The sequence below is a fragment of the Excalfactoria chinensis genome, chromosome 4 (genome assembly GCF_039878825.1).
Source record: "Excalfactoria chinensis isolate bCotChi1 chromosome 4, bCotChi1.hap2, whole genome shotgun sequence".
NCBI classification, from domain to species: domain Eukaryota; kingdom Metazoa; phylum Chordata; class Aves; order Galliformes; family Phasianidae; genus Excalfactoria; species Excalfactoria chinensis.
The window spans coordinates 31,844,132-31,865,350 of record NC_092828.1 but is presented as its reverse complement, the minus strand read 5'-3'; the positions used below and the strand labels follow the sequence as shown (position 1 = coordinate 31,865,350).

At 41.3% G+C, this 21,219-nt stretch overlaps 1 protein-coding gene across 2 annotated transcripts in view; it reads right to left on the bottom strand.

The window, feature by feature from the left end:
- Positions 1-813: 813 nt before the first annotated feature.
- Positions 814-21,219, bottom strand: part of EGF (epidermal growth factor) — a 55,092-nt gene continuing 34,686 nt past the window's right edge. For both annotated transcript variants that reach the window (XM_072336225.1, XM_072336226.1), the window contains 9 exons: positions 20,565-20,714; positions 20,127-20,243; positions 19,237-19,362; positions 17,644-17,763; positions 15,698-15,848; positions 14,079-14,237; positions 11,185-11,287; positions 7,802-7,904; positions 814-3,343 (listed from right to left, as the gene is read on the bottom strand). In XM_072336225.1, coding sequence (XP_072192326.1) covers positions 3,141-3,343; positions 7,802-7,904; positions 11,185-11,287; positions 14,079-14,237; positions 15,698-15,848; positions 17,644-17,763; positions 19,237-19,362; positions 20,127-20,243; positions 20,565-20,714 — 1,232 coding nt within the window. In that variant the 3' untranslated portion in view covers positions 814-3,140. The remainder of the gene's footprint in view (positions 3,344-7,801; positions 7,905-11,184; positions 11,288-14,078; positions 14,238-15,697; positions 15,849-17,643; positions 17,764-19,236; positions 19,363-20,126; positions 20,244-20,564; positions 20,715-21,219) is intronic.

The following is a 21,219-nucleotide window of genomic DNA, read 5'->3' as shown; positions in this document are numbered from 1 at the left end:
GTGTCATGGGTTCCCATGACTGGGAACCGTTGTGTTGCCTATGTCTGTTATGAATGAGCATGAAATATTCCTCATTCATTTATGATGAAAATCTGGCTATGGAGAATTGAAATGTCAAGCCCAATAAAATCAGGATTTACTAAACTAAACAAACTCATTTTCCACCTTGCTCTCCAAAATTGCCTAATAGTTTTCTCACTTTGAGCTTGTCAAGATTTTTCTCAGTGTTTTAAAATCCTTCTTTTGCAGCTTAATACAATACCCATTCATTTTATTTTTAAAAGTCAGGGTATTCCAGTAGGATTTGAGATTAATACTGTTAGTAACACACCCAGAATGTTTAATAATTTTAAAAGTATCTGAGGTTGAGACATAAATAAATAAATTTGCAAAAACTATAATAATAATAATAAAACCTCCAGCATTCTACCATTTGACTTCAGCTGATTTGCATGCAAAGCCTGAGAATAACATACATATAACATATTGGAGACAAGACTGAAAACATATTTTGAAATCATTAGTAATTTTTCTAGACAAAGAAGTAGCAACATTCATAAGACAACCATTTAAATGGGCACAAAAATATTTACCTTCTACTTGTTTATGAAAATTATGTAATTAAAATCACAAATGAAAACTTACCATAATCTAGCTGGGATCTAATTGTGAGCTTCAGATGATAATCTTCATTTTTACAAATCCTCTAAGTGGTGAAAGAAAAGCTCATGATCCCTGCATGTAGCATGCCAGCATGCTACTCTGCAGTTGCATGAAACCAGTAGAGGTATCAACAAACACAACATAGTTTAAATTGTAAGTTTTGCTCACATTTTTTCAGAACAAGAGAGTCACCAAACATCTTTATTATTCTTTTTATAAATCAATGGCTTTGTAAACATACAAATAATCCAAATATATTATATTTATGTTGAAACAACATCCCAAGGTTTTATTGTTAAGGATTATTTTGAGCTTCCTGCCAAGTGTAGGAAACATTTAGAACTTGCAACACACTAAATATAAAAACATATCGTTTTGACTTTCCTATCTCATTCTCTAAAGAATGCTATCAAATTTGAAATTAGATGCTTAGACTGAAGGAAAGCAAAGTAAACAAAACATGGAATAGAATAGGAAACTAATTTGTAAGGAGTCTGAAATATCTTTGTTTAGACAAGATTCGAAGTTACAAGTCTTTATTTCCTTTGATCAGGGAAACATCCAACTAAATGTTGACTGTCATTCAACATAGCACTTGGATTTTAAGCACAGAAACATATTTCACCAGAGATAAACAAAGTGCAAGGATAAAAGTCATTTTACTGTGTAGATCTCATGAAAATAAACCACTTTGCCTTTATAGCTGGACTCTCCCTAACAACATACATAAGATTGCTAACAAATTGTGAAATACCGGAGAACCTAACCTAGATGCTTTCTACAACGTTAATAAATTAAACTATATTTAAATTAAAATCCAGTTTATTGTATACTAGTGGTTCAGCCAAGTGGTTCCCTTCACCGTCATACAATTTTGTAGGCAAACCCTCCTTAGCTACATTTTCCATTCTATCTCCATTAATACAAGAGAATGTGCCTTCACTGCTGCTAATCCTAACAATGCTTTGGAAAGATCTGTTTTACAAGTTTATATTTTGTACTCGCTGAATCAGTAATTCAAAACTATCCACCAAAAAAATCACATGGGAAGGATAAACCACTAAAATGACAACTGTCTACAAAACAGAACCCTACAATTTCTGTAGTTCAGATACTTTGGGCTCAGTGTTCTTACTGTTAACATGAGCATAAATCAGAAGTAACTTCACAAAGTCACTTAAGAGTGCAACGATTTTGGACAAGAGATAAGAGCCTTTCAATACTCTTTTCCATCACTGATCTACAGAGTTGGTAACCAAATGACAACACCTTACAGGAGGTGTTCAGTATTCATAGCAGCAGATTTAAAACACAGAGGTCTGAAAGATCCCCTGTAATGAGAAAGTCACTAGTAACATAACTAATTTCCAGTTATCTTCCCAAACATTCTGAAAAAAGCCTTAGGAATTCAAGATTAACATTGAAACTCATATGAGATGATAAACAACTAAGCTACAACTTCGTATATGACAGAGCATTAAAAGCAAGTTAGCTCTTGTTAGCAGATAACTGGAAGAGAGCTGTAGCTGTTAGAAAGTCAACTACAGGAAAAACAGGTGTTGTTTTCCAATCAATCACATGGACTTTTTGAGGCAGCACAAATCACTTATGCGGATGTCGGTCCAAACTGAAGGGGCATTTTGTATGTTTCTCTCACTTCTCATATTCTTTCGGTGCAGAAACTGGCTGGACTTGTTTCCCAACATTAAGTCCTGTATAACAGTACAGATTTTGCTGCCAGCCACAGAAAAAATTAACAGAGGAATCGCTTACTCCTCAAATGTTTCATCTCACTTTAGAGACGAGGCCATCACTAACACCATACACACACAAGCACTCCTCCAACCCACCAAATCTGAGAAACATGGAACCACATTTGGTATCAGTTATTACAGCAACAACTCCAGTGAAGTCCCAGAGGTTACCCTGGTCTGAGAGTAGTTCTGGGGGGAAAGCTACAGTGTCCATGAACAAAATTTTAACAAAAAAGATTCATTTTATCTCATATTACTGCATCACCTTCAATCCCAGTTTCTCTACCATTGTCCGTGTGGCCCACTACATAGGCAATTCTCTGGGCTCTCTGTGCACGTAAAGACTCTTTGCACAAAGCTCCATTACAAAATATTCATCTCTAAGAACCCACCCACTAAGCTGTTTTCTCCCAGTGTCCTTTTAGCTGCCAATTTAATGAAATTTGCAGTGTTGATCCTAAAAGTGATACTTGTAGAGTATTCATTGCAAATGAATTGCTCACTGTAATTCTTCCAAGTGGAGACAACAGGGAAGGACTGGTAACAACTTCTCTGTTCCATTTTTATTTGCATTGTTGTTGGTTGGTTGCTTGGTTGGTTTTCTAGTGCACAGAAAAAAAATAACACCAAAAATAAAACCAAAACCAATGAAGGCTGTTCCAGTGTTTCCTAAGTTCCCATTTTCCAATAGTTCCTCTCTTTTCCACTCAACTCAGACTTCTTCTAGTCCGGCTGCATTAGCAGGCTGGCTGGGGCAGGCTGGCAGGGCTTGAGATGGGCTCTCCAGGCAGCCTGGGAAAGACTCTTCTCTGCTACCGTGGATTCAAGAAATTTTTCTGTGCTGGGAACATCTTCTGGGCAGTCTTGCTCTTTCTTCTCTTCCACCAAAGTCTCTGCTTCTTTATCATATGCTGTAGGCTGTTCCACTGAACAAAATGGATATATGTTACTGGAAGCCCTTTAGGACGCTTCACAACACCTAGGCTAAAAGACAACTAATGGTAAATCAGAATAAATTTACAAAAAAAAAAAAAAAAAAAATATATATATATATATAGAAAAACAACTGATACAAAAAAAGAACAAAAAAGAGAAAAAGTCAATGACTTGACTGAGGTTTTAGTAAGTGATGTGCCCTAGACAAATATCATATTTTTCTATTCTAACATGTAAGATCAGGAAAAGACATGCCTATGACAGGAAGACCACCCCACTCCAAAATCTAAAGGTCTTAGAATTATTCAGTGATATAGGGAAGAACTTTCTTTAATGTCTTAAAGAAAAGGCATCAGATTATTTATCACTCTCTGAAGTGGTTGAATCACTTTTCTTAATATTCTCAGATACCTGAAATTTCTGTTCCAAAAGCTGCATCTGATGAAACTGTGAGTGAGAACAGAGTATTCTAATGGGAAACATCAGGCTTCCTTCACTAGACAACACGGTTCTACACATGTTCACAATACTGGTTCAACCAAGGAAATGTGAGGCATATTTTCTCCTGATTAATAAATTGACTTCCTAAAATATATCTAAGGACAGGCTGCACAGTTATGAAGATCTTACAGGATGCTTGCCCATTTCAGTATCCTCAATATTTGTGTTTGCATGTTTCTAAAATGGCTGATGAAAGCCAGGTTGTCTGGTAACTTCTATGGACAGGACTTAAGGACATCCATCCTTCCCCATCAGTTTTCACCACATGAGCAATTAAGAGAACCAGTTGACTCTACAGTGCAAAGTTTTTTTAAACTCAGAGCAATCCAGTTGGTAACCTGTGGGCCAAGACAGACTGTTGTGTGTTCCTGTGCCACCTGCCACTTTTGCATCAGTGATGGGAAGAATATCTCCTCCATTCATCTCATCTCTTTTTAAGCACCAAGCATTCCTCGGGTAGTCAAGCATCTTGTTTAATACAAAAAAGCAAAACTGCAGTTGCTGCTCCAGGACAAAAGGTTTCTAGGGAGATCTGGACTCTTCACACCCCATCAGTTATCCTGCTGGAATGAGCAAGGACTGTCAAAGCATATCTTTCCAAGGATATGCGTTCCCCATCAATGTGATTTGGATAACTCATTGCTATGAAGCTAACCCATGAAATATTTTGTAAATGCAAAAATATGATGTTAATACTATCACGAGAAGCATCTGGCTTCTTATGAGTCTAAAAGAACAGTTACAGTATAATTCCTGACGTATAATCTGCAAAGCAGAGGACCAAATGATTTTACAACAATGCAAAACATCTTTTCTGCTTTGCACAGACGGCTCTGAGCAAAGCAGTGGCATCATATGATTTCTCTGTCTCCTTGACCAACCACTGCTCTTGCTGGTACAAAAGGTGAGGAGCGATGTAATAAATAAAGGGGACAAAACTAGGTACGAAGGGGGAAGGGGACAAAATGAGGGCCGCTGGGTCTGAGGCGGCAGTTCAAGGCTTAAAGCAGAGCGTGTTGGGTGCTGACAAAGGGGTTCAAAGGCATGGAGAGAGGTGGGGAGATGCTCCTTCTCTCAAGTGCCTGTATACTAATGCGCGAAGCATGGGGAATAAACAGGAAGAATTGGAGTTTTGTGTGCGATCGCATGGCTATGATCTCATTGCGATCACAGAGACGTGGTGGGACAGCTCGCATGACTGGAATGTTGTCATGGAGGGCTATGTCCTTTTTAGGAAAGATCGGCTAGCAAGGCGGGGTGGTGGAGTTGCTCTTTATGTGAGAGAGCAGCTAGAATGTATTGAACTCCACCTGGGGGAGAGTGATGTAGCAGTCGAGAGCTTGTGGGTGAGAATCAAGGGCCAGGCTGGTAAGGGGGACACTGTAGTGGGTGTGTACTACAGGCCTCCTGATCAGGAAGAGGAGGTTGATGAGGCCTTCCGTAGCCAACTGGAAGTAGCATCACGCTCCCGGGCGTTGGTACTTTTGGGGGATTTCAATTATCCAGATATTTGCTGGACGACCAATATGGCCAAGCATGCGCGGTCCAGACAATTCTTGCAGTGTATTGAAGATAACTTTCTAATGCAGATGGTCGAGGTACCGACGCGGGGCGGGGTGCTGCTGGACCTTATTCTTACCAACAAGGAAGGACTCGTTAAGGAAGTAAAAGTCGGGGGTAACTTGGGTTGTAGCGACCATGAGATGGTGGAGTTCGAGATCCTGAGCGGAGGAAGCAAAACAAAAAGTAGGATTGCTACCCTGGACTTCAGGAGAGCCAACTTTGATCTCCTCCGGGACTTACTTGGGGCCATCCCGTGGGCCAGGGTGCTAGAAGGCAAGGGGGCCTGTGAGAGCTGGCTAGCATTCAAACGGCTCCTCTTCCAGGCTCAGGATCAGTGCGTCCCTGCAACTAAGAAGTCAGGAAAAGGTGCCAGGAGACCTGCGTGGATGAGTAAGGAACTCATGTGCAAGCTCCGCAGAAAGAAGAAAGTACACGATATGTGGAAAAAGGGTCTGGCCACTTGGGAACAATATAAGAATGTAGTCAGGGACTGCCGAGATGCGACCAGGAAGGCTAAAGCCCACCTGGAGCTGAATCTAGCTAAGGAGATAAAGGATAATAAAAAAGGGTTTTTTAAGTACATTAACAGCAAAAGGAAGGCTAGGGAGAATGTGGGCCCCATACTAAGTGAGGGGGGTGTTCTGGTGACGGGGGATGCTGAGAAGGCGGAAATACTGAACGCCTTCTTTGCCTCTGTCTTTAGTGAAAGGGCTCTCCCCCAGGAATCCCAGTCCCCGGTGGTTGATGAGAGAATCTGGGGAATGGGAGATTTCCCTTTAGTCAGGGAAGAGGTGGTCCGTGAGTGCTTAGGAAACATTAATGTCCATAAATCCATGGGACCTGATGGGGTGCACCCGCGGGTGCTGAGAGAGCTGGCGGAGGTTATTGCTAAGCCGCTCTCTGTAATTTTTCAAAGGTCTTGGAGAACTGGGGAGGTGCCTGAAGACTGGAGGATGGCCAATGTCACCCCAGTCTTCAAAAAGGGCAAGAAGGATGACCCGGGTAATTATAGGCCAGTCAGCCTCACCTCTGTCCCAGGGAAGGTGATGGAACAGCTTGTGCTGGATGCCATCTCCAGACAACTGGGAGAAAAGGAGGTTATCAGGAGTACTCAGCATGGGTTCACCAAGGGGAGGTCGTGCTCGACCAACCTGGTGGCCTTTTATGAAGATGTCACTAGCTGGGTGGACGGGGGGAGAGCGGTAGATGTAGTCTACCTTGATTTCAGTAAGGCTTTTGATACGGTCCCCCATGACATCCTTATAACAAAGCTGAGGAAGTATGGGATAGATGAGTGGACGGTGAAGTGGATCGAGAATTGGCTGACTGGCAGAGTGCAGAGGGTTGTCGTTGGCGGTGCGGTGTCTGGCTGGAGGCCTGTGACTAGTGGTGTCCCCCAGGGGTCTGTGCTGGGTCCAGTCTTGTTCAACATCTTCATCAACGACCTTGATGAGGGGATAGTGGCCACCCTCAGCAAGTTTGCTGATGACACGAAGCTGGGAGGATTGGCTGACACGCCTGAAGGCTGTGCGGCCATTCAGAGAGACCTGGACAGGCTGGAGAGCTGGGCAGTAAGAAACCGGATGAGGTTTAACATAAGCAAGTGTAGAGTCTTGCATCTTGGTAGAAATAATTGCATACACCAGTACAGGTTGGGGGAAGACCTGCTGGAGAGGAGCTCTGCTGAGAGGGACCTGGGCGTCCTGGTGGACGACAGGTTGGCCATGAGCCAGCAGTGTGCCCTTGTAGCCAAAAAGGCCAATGGCATTCTGGGGTGCATTAAAAAGAGCGTAGCCAGCAGGTCAAGGGAGGTGATCCTCCCCCTCTACTCTGCCCTGGTGAGGCCTCATCTGGAATACTGTGTCCAGTTCTGGGCTCCCCAGTACAAAAAAGACAGGGATCTCTTGGAAAGAGTCCAGCGGAGGGCCACAAAGATGGTGAAGGGCCTGGACCATCTCCCCTACGAGGAGAGACTTAGGGAACTGTGTCTGTTTAGCCTTGAGAAAAGAAGGCTGAGAGGGGACTTGATCCAGGTTTATAAATACCTGAGGTGTGGGAGCTATAGTGGCGAGGCTGGTCTCTTTTCAGTAGTGCGTGGGGACAGGACTAGGGGCAATGGGCTGAAACTCCAGCATAGGAAGTTCCGCACGAATGTGCGCAAGAACTTCTTTACGGTGAGGGTGACGGAGCACTGGAACAGGCTGCCCAGGGAGGTGGTGGAGTCTCCTTCTCTGGAGATATTCAAGACCCGCCTGGACGCCTACCTGTGCGACGTGGTGTAGGGAGCCTGCTTTGGCAGGGGGGTTGGACTCGATGATCTCTAGAGGTCCCTTCCAACCCCTATAATTCTGTGATTCTGTGTGAAAGAAGGAAATCCTACTTACCATACTGCGAAGGACAGGCAGGATGAGGGTCTGCTGTCTCACACTCAATTAGATCAACCGCTTTAGTCTCCAGAGAACTGCTACACTCCTTGACAACCACAAACTGCAAATACATACAATACGCACAAAAGATAGCCCAAATTAATATGAAATGAACCAGTTTTCTGAAACCCAAGAGGCAGACAAGAAAGGCCACACACTCCAACCACAGTAGGGGGAAAAAGGTCATCCTGGCTTCTGGGATGACCCTTCCCCTGCAGATAATTAAACATTGGAGTTGATGACAGCCCTGGTCTTTCTTTGGAAAGCATGAGTCCCAATCCAGTAAAGAATTGCCCACTCTCTTGCTCTGCAAATCAACCTTTCCAAATGCAAGAACAAAAGTACATGAAAACTGACTCTCTCCACAGTATTTAGAACCACATTTGAAGTATTAAGGTGGCCTGTAACCAGACAACAGGAGACCCTGTCAGACACAGGGAAGGAAGCAAGCCTCCCTTTCCCAGATCTTGGCAGCACCTGGGAGTGCAATTCCATTATCCCAGTGACAGTGGAAGACAAGTGAGACTGTGCTGAAGTTTACCAAGGCTTCCATATTCCAGGTACAAAGCTATCTTGCCTTATGGATTTCTAGTACAAATGTGAAAAATAAATACCTAAGGCATACCCTCACTCAAATGTAGCCTTATTTATCAAAAAAAATAGAGAAGTGAATGACCCTTGGGAGAATTGTATGCATTGTTTCAATATCATGATATCTAGCATGTGGCAAGCATGACAGGTTAAAAACTCATCCAATACTGTAGCTTGAGTGAGCAACACCAGGAATGTCTTTGCACTCCATCCCTTCCCCAGAGTCACAAATTATCAGGAGCACTGCAGGCTACAAATGGAGAGAACTTCATCAGTCCTTTATTAGAACTACTCTTTTTTGTGTTGTTGTTTGAAACATAAATCTGCCCAACAAACCACTTTAAGTGAACAGCAGAAGTGGACAACTTCCTGCTGCTTTCTGGCAGCTCTTCATTTTCTAACCTGTGTTTGTGCACACATGGAGCCCCAGTGAACTTAACACTTACGGTTACATCACCACAGAGAAAATCACATGCATGAAACCACAGGAATCCATTACTGTGAAAATGCAATAAGTAGCAAGGGGTCAGTGATTTCCCCTTCCAGTCTCCAAGAAGCCATTTACAATGGATTACTTTATTATTAATGCATTTGTTGTCTCCCACAAGAAGAATGTGTGGTGAAATTCAACACAAGTAGATGAATAGGTAGGATTTGTTTTTGTTGATTCAGTTTATTGCTTAGCTGTCTAATTAGCCCATATCCAGCAAAAGTGTCACCAACCACTAGCATTAACTGCAAGAACAACAGCAGGCAGGGACAGAATTAATGCATCTCAGGCCTCCTAGAGCAGGGCTCCCAGGCACCAAGCTGTTCTCAGTCCCAGCAAATGTTTCTGATTTTTTCCAGCTCCAGATATTTTGCAAACCATGTTTATTTTTTGTCTCTGCTGTGAACAAACGATGGCATCACAAAGATTCAGAACTTTTGTTGTCTGGTATCTGGAGGAATGGAGTGCTGGCCAGGTCAGCAGCTAGAAACAAAAGGCCTATGAAACTCTCAGGCTGACCAGCTAAGGAGCTCTTTCTAGTCATAAGTAGGGGAGGTACTCTTTGGACACGCTCAACAGTGTATTTCAGTGGTTACTCACAAATCCTGTCTGACTCTTAGAATAAACAACATGCGAGGCTTTTTTCATGTTGATTGAAAATGCTCAGCTGTGCAGTACAGACAGTTTGAGATACTCAGTCCTTCAAACACGCCCCTGAGGAAAGCAAGCTCAGCTCTTTCTGGATTGAAATACCAGGAGCAAAATCAAAACTTCAGGATCAGGCAAATAAAGTCTAGATTTAAAGCTGAAGTTTCCATTATTATTAAAGTAAATGTATAAAGCTGAATTTACCCATGATCTTGTTTACTCTGCATGGTTTTTGTACCTTCCAACTGTGGCTTGATGTGAAAGGCTTTCAATCCCTTCAGTAATATCTATACCAGAAACAAATGTGTGCAGTATCCCCGTAAAATGTAGGTGCATCGCTAGAATTTATCTCCAAGCCTGCACAAGCAAACTCTTTCAGTAGTCTTTTCCATTGGCACAACGCTGCCTAAAGGCAACTGCTACCTGCATTACAGCAGCTTATACAGTGTAGGACAATGGTTGTGTGCAGACAAGACCTCAGGGAAAGTCATGCTGTTCTGACAGAGGAGTTTCTGTCTGGGCACAGAAGTAGCCACAGATGCCAGTTATGTCCTTTTGGCCTTTTGGTTCCAACATAATGTCACAGAATCACACACAGAATTACAGAATGACCCGGGTTGGAAGAGACCTCAAGGATCATGGAGCTCCAACTCCCCTGCCTGGCAGGGCCACCAAACTTCCACGTACTGTCTTTTTAACTCCAGGGAAAATCAGGTCCCTAGATCAGATCTCTTGGGCTCAAATTCACTGGTGCAACTTCAAAATTGACAACAGAATCATAGAATTGCTCAGGTTGGAATAGACCTTCAAGATCATCGAGTCCAACCACAACCTAACCATACTACCCTAACTCTAACAACCCACTGCTAAATCATGTCCCTGAGCACCACATCCAAACAGTTTTTAAACACATCCGGGGATGGTGACTCAATCATAGACTCCCTGGTGACCCTATTCCGGTGCTTAACAACCCTTTCAGTAAAGAAGTTTGTCCCGATAGCCAAACTAAACCTCCCCTGGCACAACGTGAGGCCATTTCCTATTGTCCTGTCACCTGTTACCAGTGAGAAGAGAAAGAGGTCAGTGCAAGCATGGCACTTCTACTTATGGCCATGCTGAATTAGTATTTTATATTCCCTCTCAAACTGCAAATTAACAACCTGGGGGATTCTCTTTACACGGAAGCAGCTCCTAATACCACAACATTTAATTGCATCAGCCCCCCAAATAAAGTTCACCATCTCAGGTAGCACACACAACACTTGTCTTCCAAGAAGCCTTTTATATGGAGGGCATACATTCCTGTGAAAATAACTCTGATATGCCATGTCATCACATTGCCATTTCCTTAATTTAGAACACAGTTCCCCAACTGTTGTGTTCAAAGCTAACAATAACACCCGCTAATGGTTGCAATACATCCAGGCAGCTGTGAACTTTGAGGGATAACAATGAGGTAAGATGAACTAGGGTTCACAGCAAAGCACTTGATGACTCTAGCAGTTATTTAATGTATTTAAGATGTGAATTATTTGATGGATAAGCTCAAGTGGATCCCTAACACTCTTTGATCCTTCCTACTTCCCTCTTCACTCCATATTAATATAGTTACCCGTGACTTGTTGCAAGTAGGTGTCACGCTCTCACTGTCTGTGCGGCTACTGGCATCTCTTATCCCTTCTGCAAAGCGGTTCTTCTTATAAAAGTTTTGACTCCTGCAACAGAGCAAAAGCTGAAACAAATTATTTCACTTTGGGAGGAACAGATGCTGCTTCGTTTCACACTTTACTCTGTAAGTATTTACAGAAGGGACATAAATTTTGTTCTCTTTCATTCCTCTGAAAAGGAGCATTAGTGTTAACTACAGCACGGAGGTTAAAACAAACTGCTTAACAGAAATAAAAGTAAGAAGCAAATGAACACTTATTCTAGCGTGCCACCTGCGAAGGCTCATTCATTAGAAAAAAATAAAAGTAGACCTTATAATTTTAAACACCCCATTTATTTTCTTATAATTTTCTATAAGTAAAATCCTGAGTTGAGGAAAGGTTACAAATAGCTCCAAAGTGACACTAATCACTTGTAAGGCAGGACTAAAAGCCAGTACAGATTCCAAAGCAGAAGACACAGTCAGAAGAAAAACAGCTCATTTACACTACTGGAGGTTCAAATCAGCACATCCTTTTTGACATAATATATTCATTTTTTCTTCTTTCTCCTCATCATCAGATTGAAAGTCACGTTTCACTCTTTTGAATTCCAAAAGTTTCAAGGTATTTTACCTTTCTGGCACCACAGCAAGTTTGCTTTATGTGTTTTAAACCTCATCTGGATGTATCTGCTCAGCACTGCACATCATTGTGCTAACAGAAGTTGAGTCCATTGCTCTGTGAGCAAACCAGAGCAGAGCACACTGCATCAGGGGCACAGCTCTCAGGAGGATGCCCTGCTCAAAAGAATCACTCTAATGTTGTGGCTCGCTTTGCAGCTTGCAGAATGACAGATGCCAGACAGACTCAGTAGGCACAGCAGTCTCTGTGAACACTAGCAGAAGCTGGAATCAAATTGACTGAGCATAGTCAACAGGCCAAGGATTTCTCAATCCTAATCCCAGGCCTTCTGCCAATCTTTGAGTGACCTCAGCCAAGTCATGGGTGTTAAATTTGTGACTCTCGGTTGGAAGAGAAATCGTTTCCCTGCTTCCCAAAGTAGACAGGAAACCTGGAATCCTATACATCCAGACTACCTAAACCATAAGTGAAGAGCAAAACTGTTACCTACAGCAGGCTACAGCCACTGAACAAACCAACACAGTACTTCGGCACTCTCTGCCTCCAGTTAGTACAGTCATCAAATTGGAAAATGGAGATCTTTGTTTCCTCCAATTAGAAAGAGATGTCTGCATCATACTGCAGAAGGAATTGGACTGCTGTAGACTTAATCGGTACATTTCAAAATACTGTAGATTATAGGAAAAAACAGTATAGTGATTTCAAGACAAATATTGGTTTCCAGACTCCAGTTAAACAGGGATTTCAGATCAGCAGTTTCATTTTTATCTAGTTAGGCTAGTAATAGCTGCAGTACAAATGCAGTCAAGCATGTAATTGAAAACTTGTTGTTGAGATAAATAGTTATATTGATCAAAAGCATTTGGCGAGAAAGAAAAGTAAATCAGGGAGAAATGACAAGAGAGAGAGAGGAACAGATATTCATTATCTTTATAACTTAAAACAGGCCATATTGTAGCTTTTTTCCATGACAGTTTAAAAGACGTGCATGGGAAATACAGGAATCTAATGATTTGTCTCTTCTGCTTGTATCATTCCACTGATTAGCTTCTGAATCTCAGGTCATGAGAACAAATCAGCCTTCACTTAGCTTTAAATCTGGATCTCTATCATCAGCTCCCATCACACAGAAATGTGACAGCTTATCTACTTTTATGGACTAAATATGCTGAGAACCGTTAAATAGGAACAGAAAATATTAGCTTTTATAGCTAGCTTCTCTTGCAGCTTAACTTTTTATGCCTAGGAGGTTCTAATTTTAAAATTAGTCTAAACCACACACACAAAAAACAAACAAACTACAAAAAAAAACAACCCACACCAACCCTGCATAAGAAAGGCGGGTAGGCATGCAGTGGGGGCTGCTGATTTGGCTGCTGTCTGGCTATTTATGTGCTTACTCTGTAAAATACTTGTTAAATAAAAAATGTACATTTAAACAAGAGCCTCTGAGAACTGTTCTCTGACAAGGTCATGGCCAAAAGACTAACTTACTTAATGCTGAATACTTTCCAGTGTAAGGGACATCAATGACGTTGATTTCACAACAGAGTAGGTTCTTAAATGGTGACTATAGGGATTCTTTTTGCCACAAGAAGAATCCCAAACCTGCACAATTTACTACGGCCATGGAAAATGCCAGGGAGTACTTTTACAACAGATGTGCCTTAGACCCACATCTACTACCAGGAAAACTGCTTTCACATTCAGTGCTGCAGGTTTCACTGTAGAAATGGGCTACTGAAAGGGAAACATAGCACTTTTCTCACTGGCAAGGAAATATTAAGGTACAGTCCTACCCTGAAAGGGAAGTAAAACTGATACAGTTAGCAGAGAAGAGCAAAGCTCTACCACGGCACCTGCAGACATCTACAGCTCTTAAGGGAAACTGAGGAAGAAGTAAATGAGGTGCTCTGAAACTCTCTCATCAATACAAATTATGGCTCTTCTTTGAACCTAAACAGGCTTACTCTTTCTCTCTCCAGACACATGTCACTATTTAACATCAATGTGAGTACTGCAGCAAAGGGACATGCCAGAATTTTATGAATTATTCATAGAACCAATTACTGAAATGCAAGAGCAGAGCAAGAACTTTATGGGATTTCCAACAGCTGAGGAACAGCACAAATTCTTCTCCACAAGCCACCTGTGAAGGCCACAGGCACCTCAGCCCCTCTGCCATGTACTCACAACACGAGTATGGAAGCAGTACCTGGAGCAGTAGGCGGCCAATGACCCCAGCAGCAGTAGCAGCACTGCTATACACACACCAATGGTGATGTTCCGCACCTTCACCCGCTCGGCGTGCTGCTGCTCCCACCACTCCAGGTCGCTGAACTGGCACCGCTCCCCAACGTAGCCTGTCACACAGCTGCCAAAAGGAAGCAAGAGCACTTTGTGAGTGTCAGCAAACACCCAAATCATCACCTCAGTCACCTTGCATGTTGATTTATTATTGGCAACCCTTATGGAAATATCTTGTTGAATTCAGCAGGGTTTTCTATTTAACCCTTTTCAGAAGCAAGGTTCCCTTTTTTTGAACTTGGCATCATAGAATCATAGAATTACCCAGGTTGGAAAAGACCTCAAAGATCATCAAGTCCAACCACAGCCTAACCACAGTACCCTAACTCTATCAACCCTCTGCTAAATCATATCTCTGAGCAAAAAGTTGTTATCTCTTGGAGAGTTATTTTGTTGAGGAAATAAACTTTCAATCTGAATAACTGCTAACAGAAACAAAAGTGTCTGAAAAAGACATGATGGTTAGAAATGTCTTCATAATTTACTTTTATTACAAGCTTCTTCTATAGGCTCTTTTTGTTTACTAGTTCAAGCATTTTTACCTCTGAAAAAGACCAACTTTGAAATAGCTTATAGAGGAATGGAACGTATATATCAAAATGACTAAAAAGCGAAGAAACACATAAAAAATTTTAATATAATTAATTAATGAATAGATTTAGTAATTTGAGAATATTCTGCTGGAGAACATTTTTCCATGACTTCCTTCTGCTACTTGACAGCCTACATGAATGAATGCTGCCATCTAGTGCCCACCGTGTAGAATCAGTTCAGTGCAACTCCGCTCTCCTGCAGAACAGAGCTAAGCAGGGCTAGCCCACAATTTATTTAACGTCTTCCAATTCCAGTACTGAAGAATGTGGAATTGTGGGTTCCTACACACTAACAGTTAAAATAATTAAGACAAGTTCCCATTTAAATGTTCTGCGCTTGTAGACTCTTCAGTTTCAGTATGAGGAACTGAACGAGGAGAAAAAATAGAGCTTTGAATGAGTCTGTGGTTTATTCTAAAATAATAATAATAATAATAAAATAAGATTGTAGCAAACACCAGAGATGAGCATAAGTCATACCAACTCCTATAACAGCTGTGATCACCTTAGCAGACCCACAGCACAAAGCATCTACTTCATTCCCATACATACACGTAGGGAGATACATTCCCCAGTTATCCTGAGGGTATAGAAGTCAAGTGGCAGTGGTAAATGGACAGCAAGGTCAACAGGCAAGTGCAAGCCAACACCAGAGGGAGAGCAAGCACTGCCTTTGCATAAGGCTGTGAGCACCAAGTAATTTAACAATTTACCTCACACTTTAAGAACAAACTCAGGGAACAAACCCAATCCTACCATTAATTGTGACAGATATTAACAAAGTGAACATTTGCAGAAAAGACCAGAATCTAAAGATAATCACCATCATAGGCCATGAATGGACGATCTATGGGCAAGCACTTCATAATCTGCACTCAACTGTGCCCCAAGGATACCATTAATCAGCACAGATGATATACAGCTCTGTACTTACTTGCAGGCATAGTCTTGTAGGTCAGAAACATAATTGCACACTCCCCCATGGAGGCAGTATGAATCATAGGAAGGGGGGCATCCTACGGAGTCACCTGGCCCAGGGTGTGTAGAGTATTCATTGCTGACAACAGTAGGAGACAAAGTAGATTCTGAAAGGCAGGATTTCACAAAGACATATCAAGCTGTTGACTATGCTGGCATGAAAGAGTTCCAGAACGTCAAGATAGGATAGTAGGTAAGAATCTCCAATTACAACCAAATACTTGTTTTTAATCTATTTGCTTGTTTTGCGTATGAAATTTAGGCACACAGAGGTCAGCTGTGTTCTGTCAGTTTAGATGTGTGAATACAATTCTGGTTAAAAAAAAGACAACAATAACTCCTGGCTGCCTAACTATTTACAATTAAATGATTTCTTACCCAGCTTGAGGGTACAGACAATCTCCACTATGCAGAATCAAATATACAGGTGAAAGGTGAATGCACTTTGTGCATATGAAACTCAACCTGAAAAGCTTTCACAGTCAAACATACATTCTTGCACAAACTATTTCTACTTTGCAGCTATCCATTTGATAGCATCTGTGCAAGCTATCTCAAGTCTTGCTAACAGTTTCACTGGAAGCATAGAACTCCTCTGACCCAATTCTTCAAAGATTTCTGTAGCCTGCTCAGAACTGCACAGTCACCTCCATAAGTGCCCCAACTGGCTAGCTTAGCAGGGAGCTCTGATTTCTCTGTATATGACCTATATTGCAGAGTTGCTTTTATAGAACAGGAGCACATTTTTGCCTACTTCAGTGCTGCACTGAATCTGTAAGTCAGAACCGAACATCTACACAGCAGTGTGGTTTAGCAGCAATATACCTAATCCCACACATTTATGGGATCAGTTTTATGACTCACACCATTTTTATTGCAACATGACCTTTAATGGCATTTGTTTTCTTAAAATTTCATTTGCAGGAGAACCATCAGGGCAAAGAGCCCGGACTGGAAAGGAATAAGTGATAGCGGTGAATCCCATGTGCTCTGCATTCTGCAAAGAAAATTCCTGCCTGCTAAAAGAGCTTACTAGGCAAAGACTTAAAACAGCGTGTTAACACACATGAAGACAGGAGATCATATTTACAGCTGAGGGACCCATAAGGCATTACTTCCAAGTCATATATCATTTAAAATCATCATTTCCTGAGCGACACTTGAAACTACTGAAAGCTTAAATGGCTGAAAAGCAGGTGAGGATCCAGATTGATGTTCTACTTTAAAAAGCTGTAACTTCCTTCTGTTTTTCTGCAGAAAAAAAATATCTATGACAATCTCACAGTGCCCTTCTGTCACCAAACAGTCACTTGATCTGTGGCAAAATTCACCCTGATGAAGAAGGCTGACTCAGAGGAAGGCAATGTATCGCTTTGCTCCACACTGTCAGAAAACGCAGCTGTCACACTGAGGAACTGAAATGAGCATCAGATACTATAAAATGCTCTTTTCATTAATCTGGTAACCAGATTTTCCAAAGAGTTTCAGAGCTGCTTGAAAAATTAGGATCTGAAAAACTGACTTATTCTGAAGAATGAAATGGGACTTCAATTACAAGCAGTTCTTGTGCTGGAGTCCTGCAGAGGTTTGAAGAACAGCACAGCCCAAAATCAACTCCAAAAGTATAATCTCCGAGGAGCTTCTGCTCTTGATTTCAGAGGCCATTAGATAGGTGTGTCATTTCATTTAGGCAGTATAATTTAGCATCAAATACTAATGTAAATGTAGATATTTCCAAACTAAACTCAGATCCATTCTCCTAAAGCAATGCTGAATGGTTTCACAAGCTGCCCAGTACACCACTACATGGTCATTCCTTAATTTCCCAGTATAATAACTTGGCTGAGGCCACAGATACTAGTTACGGGCCATTTGATTTTAATTCTCACTCCAAATACTCACCACAACCCATGGTGGTTCCAGAAGCATCATCAGGACAGGAGCAAGTGAAGTTTCCTTCTGTATTTGTGCAGGTTCTGTTCTCTCCACAGGTGTGGGTCCCCATCTTGCACTCATCAATATCTATCAGCCAAACAGTCTGCGGTTAGAAGAATGAAATGCCTCAGAGCATCAGTTAAAGGGGCAGCAGCACTGCAGTCTCCTGGCAGTGGGGAAAAATGCCAGAGGCCTTCCCTCCATGCATTTTCCTTGGTAGATACTGGGGCAAAAGAGCAACCAGCTCTGTTGCAGAATACTTGTATTCCAAGAAACATGATAAAGGTTCACCTTGTACCTCTCTGAATGTATTTATAGGTTTCTAGACACTGTGCATACAGCTAGGCATCTAAAGCTGAAGTACAATATTACTTAGACATCAGTTTCTGTTTTTTACAGTACAATTCAACTCATCAAACATAAAAACTGTTTCAGTCTTATCCACGTCAAGACAGAATCTCAGCATTTATAAGATGTTATGGAAACATATCTGCCAACATTGTGAAGATAACTTGAAGATAATGGACTATTTTTAATAACAGTGACATATACCACAATGATTCTAGATGAGCACCTACGTCACAGATAGTGAGTACCCACAGCTGCCTGCAGACTGCCTGGTAGGTGGTGAGGGACAGCCAGGGGAGGTCATCGCTTCTGTCTGCACTTACAAACATTCCCAAAAACACATTTCTGACCATTGGGACAGAAAGATTTCACCAACCTCCTGTCTCCAACACTTTTTTGCATCCTTCTGACAATAATATCTTAATTTTCAGTGGCCCTTACCTGTGCTGGAGAACTAAAGTCCAATAAAGACCATATAAGATTTGGGTCAAAATTAATGGACTTTGAATTAGGCTATAAAGGAAAAAGGAAAAGGACAAAAGAGAAACAATGACTCTTACAAAGCTCTGACCAAGATGTACTATTCAAAAACTGGAGAGGAAGAACAGTTTCCTGTTCCTTCATATTTGATGTAAAATGGATTTAAGAAATGTAGGTAATGAATTGAAGATCTGGCATTAGAGTTGGATGGGAGAATCTGCGAGTCTTATTATTAACAAGACTCTGAGTGTATTCAGATTCTAAGAGTCAACACCTTGAACCTCATGCCTATCAAGCCAACTTGTAATTATTTGATGAGTATTATGACACACTCAATACCTGCTTCCATTTGTATTCATGACAATGATTTCCAATAAAGCTCTACTGACTCGCCTCCATTTCCCTCCTCCACTTCACTCATCCTTTCTCTCCTGCTGTAGCTACTAAAAAGAGTGCAAACAGAGAAGAACACTGCACTGACAACTACAGGCCTTACATAACGATCAGCTGTTGAAGCTGCCACAATCCAGACAGGATCAAAAAGCAAGAAATGATTAACATCAACTGTCTGGGGGAGTGACTGTTAGTATCCACACCCTTAATAGATTCTTCAAAAAGAACTAGAACCAATCATCATGGACACGAGACAGCTCAGCAGCCTAGAAGTGTCTCTTGCTCATTCCTTCTGCTCCAGCCTACCAGAAGGAACACAGTCCTCATGCACTCCCATACCTTCACAATGGAGCCCATCTCCCGTGTAGCCCTCCAGGCATTTACAGACATAGCTCCCTTCAGTGTTGATACAGCCCGACAGGTTTCGATTACAGTGGTCCATATTTGCAGCACACTCATCAACATCTGTGAGATGAAACAGGGAGAAGAGACACGTGGGTCATGAAACCATCATCTCTCTCAGATGATTCTGTTACCTGTCATTTGTACATATGAAGTTAAGAGAAGGAGAGGGATTTTGTGTTCCTTCTTCAGTATAAAATTTGACAAGGATGCTCTAAAGAGCCTGAAAAAATTGAACTGCTGCTTTCAGCTGCAGACCCAGATGTTCCACAGAAAAACATTTACTTCAGAAAGAATTCTATTTGGATGGAAATACCCCATTCAAAATTAGTCTTATATTCTTATCATCTTAACATCTACTAAAGACAAATTTCATGTTGAAGGAGAATCGGAGTGTAAAAAATAAGTACCACAGGTCATTGAAAATAGAATTTATACCCAAACCACCCAAACTTTTAAGAGGTTTCTTAGCATGTACTTCTAAATTATACGTTAATTCTCATGTCTATGGACTGAGTTTTTATAATTGGACAGTTTTTACCAATAAATACTTTAGACTTTTATTCCTATTATCTCTATTATTGCTTGTTAATATTAATAGGATTAATACTCATGTTCAGGGGAAAATAAGCTGTGTGATAATCAGCCATTTCATCTCACTTGCTCTCTGTTCATCAACCATTTCAAAACAAGTGATCTCATTGACCTCTCTGTGATGGGTCATGCAGCAGAGCTGCCAATGGGGAAAAAAAAAAACAAAAACAGGCTTTCTTCCTTTGCCCACATCTACTTTTTTTCTGAAGGTTGTCTTAAGTGTTTTTCATTACCATAGCATGATTTGCCCTTCCTGGTAAATCCTTTCAAACACTGGCACACAGCACCATCTTCCAGCAAAACACACTGTGTGTTGGCACCACATTCTAGCACAGCGCAGTCATCTTCATCTATAGCACAAAATATATATGTGATTGTATGGATCAAAGAAGGCATTGTACTAAAATTAAATCAGTTAGAAAAACAAAACATGGGGTCCTAGTTCGAAGCACAGTGATTGTCACTGAACTTTATTTAGGCCTGGATAATATCATCAAGTTTTGTTGACATAGCAAAGCATCACAAGGACAGATAAAAAAGCAGTTCTACATGGCATAATTGCATAGACCAATCTTGTCATAAGAGTGTTAAGAACACCATCAGTCTTGGCTGAGTCTCTCTTCCTTTAGGATATGATTTCTTGTTGAAGGATGGCAATTTTCAGACTCTACCTGATATCATGATTTCAGCCATCAAAAAAACTTCTGTTTTCTTCTTTTCTCCATTTTCTGTACCCTTAAAAATTGCATTACTCCGTGTGCTCTGGAGTGAGGTCTTTGGTGTTGGTATTGACCCTGCCTCCTTTTGCACAGAGGAAGTTTCTGAAAAGGGAAGATAAAAGTGACACTTTTATCAAATACAAAGAACAAGGAATGCAACTATGTCAGCACCACATATTTTCTCTCTCACAGATAATATCTAGAGAAACTTGCAATGGTCAGACTACAGCCTACTGTCCTAGGACAATATCCCTGTGCTTCTGAAAGGACATTTGTTCTATTTGTGTTTTGCAAACAAACTAAAGCTTTCATGAAAAAAAGTATCTTAGATGCATTCCTCCCTCAGAAGGAGTTCAGTTGGGAGTCAACGCAATCAGAGGGCTGGAAAGCAGAGTTCATTCTGACACATTTCAAGAGATACAGTAAAGAAGTTTCCACATGCACGTAAGCTTTGGTACTGTGTAAATGTTCTAATCATCTTCCTGCAGTATCTATACTCAAGCTGTTCACCTGAGCCATATAATTTCAGTTAGCTGCCAGTTTTACTAGTGGACCTTCTGAAGTTCATTGACAGCTCTAACCACAACACCCTAAACAAAGATACAGA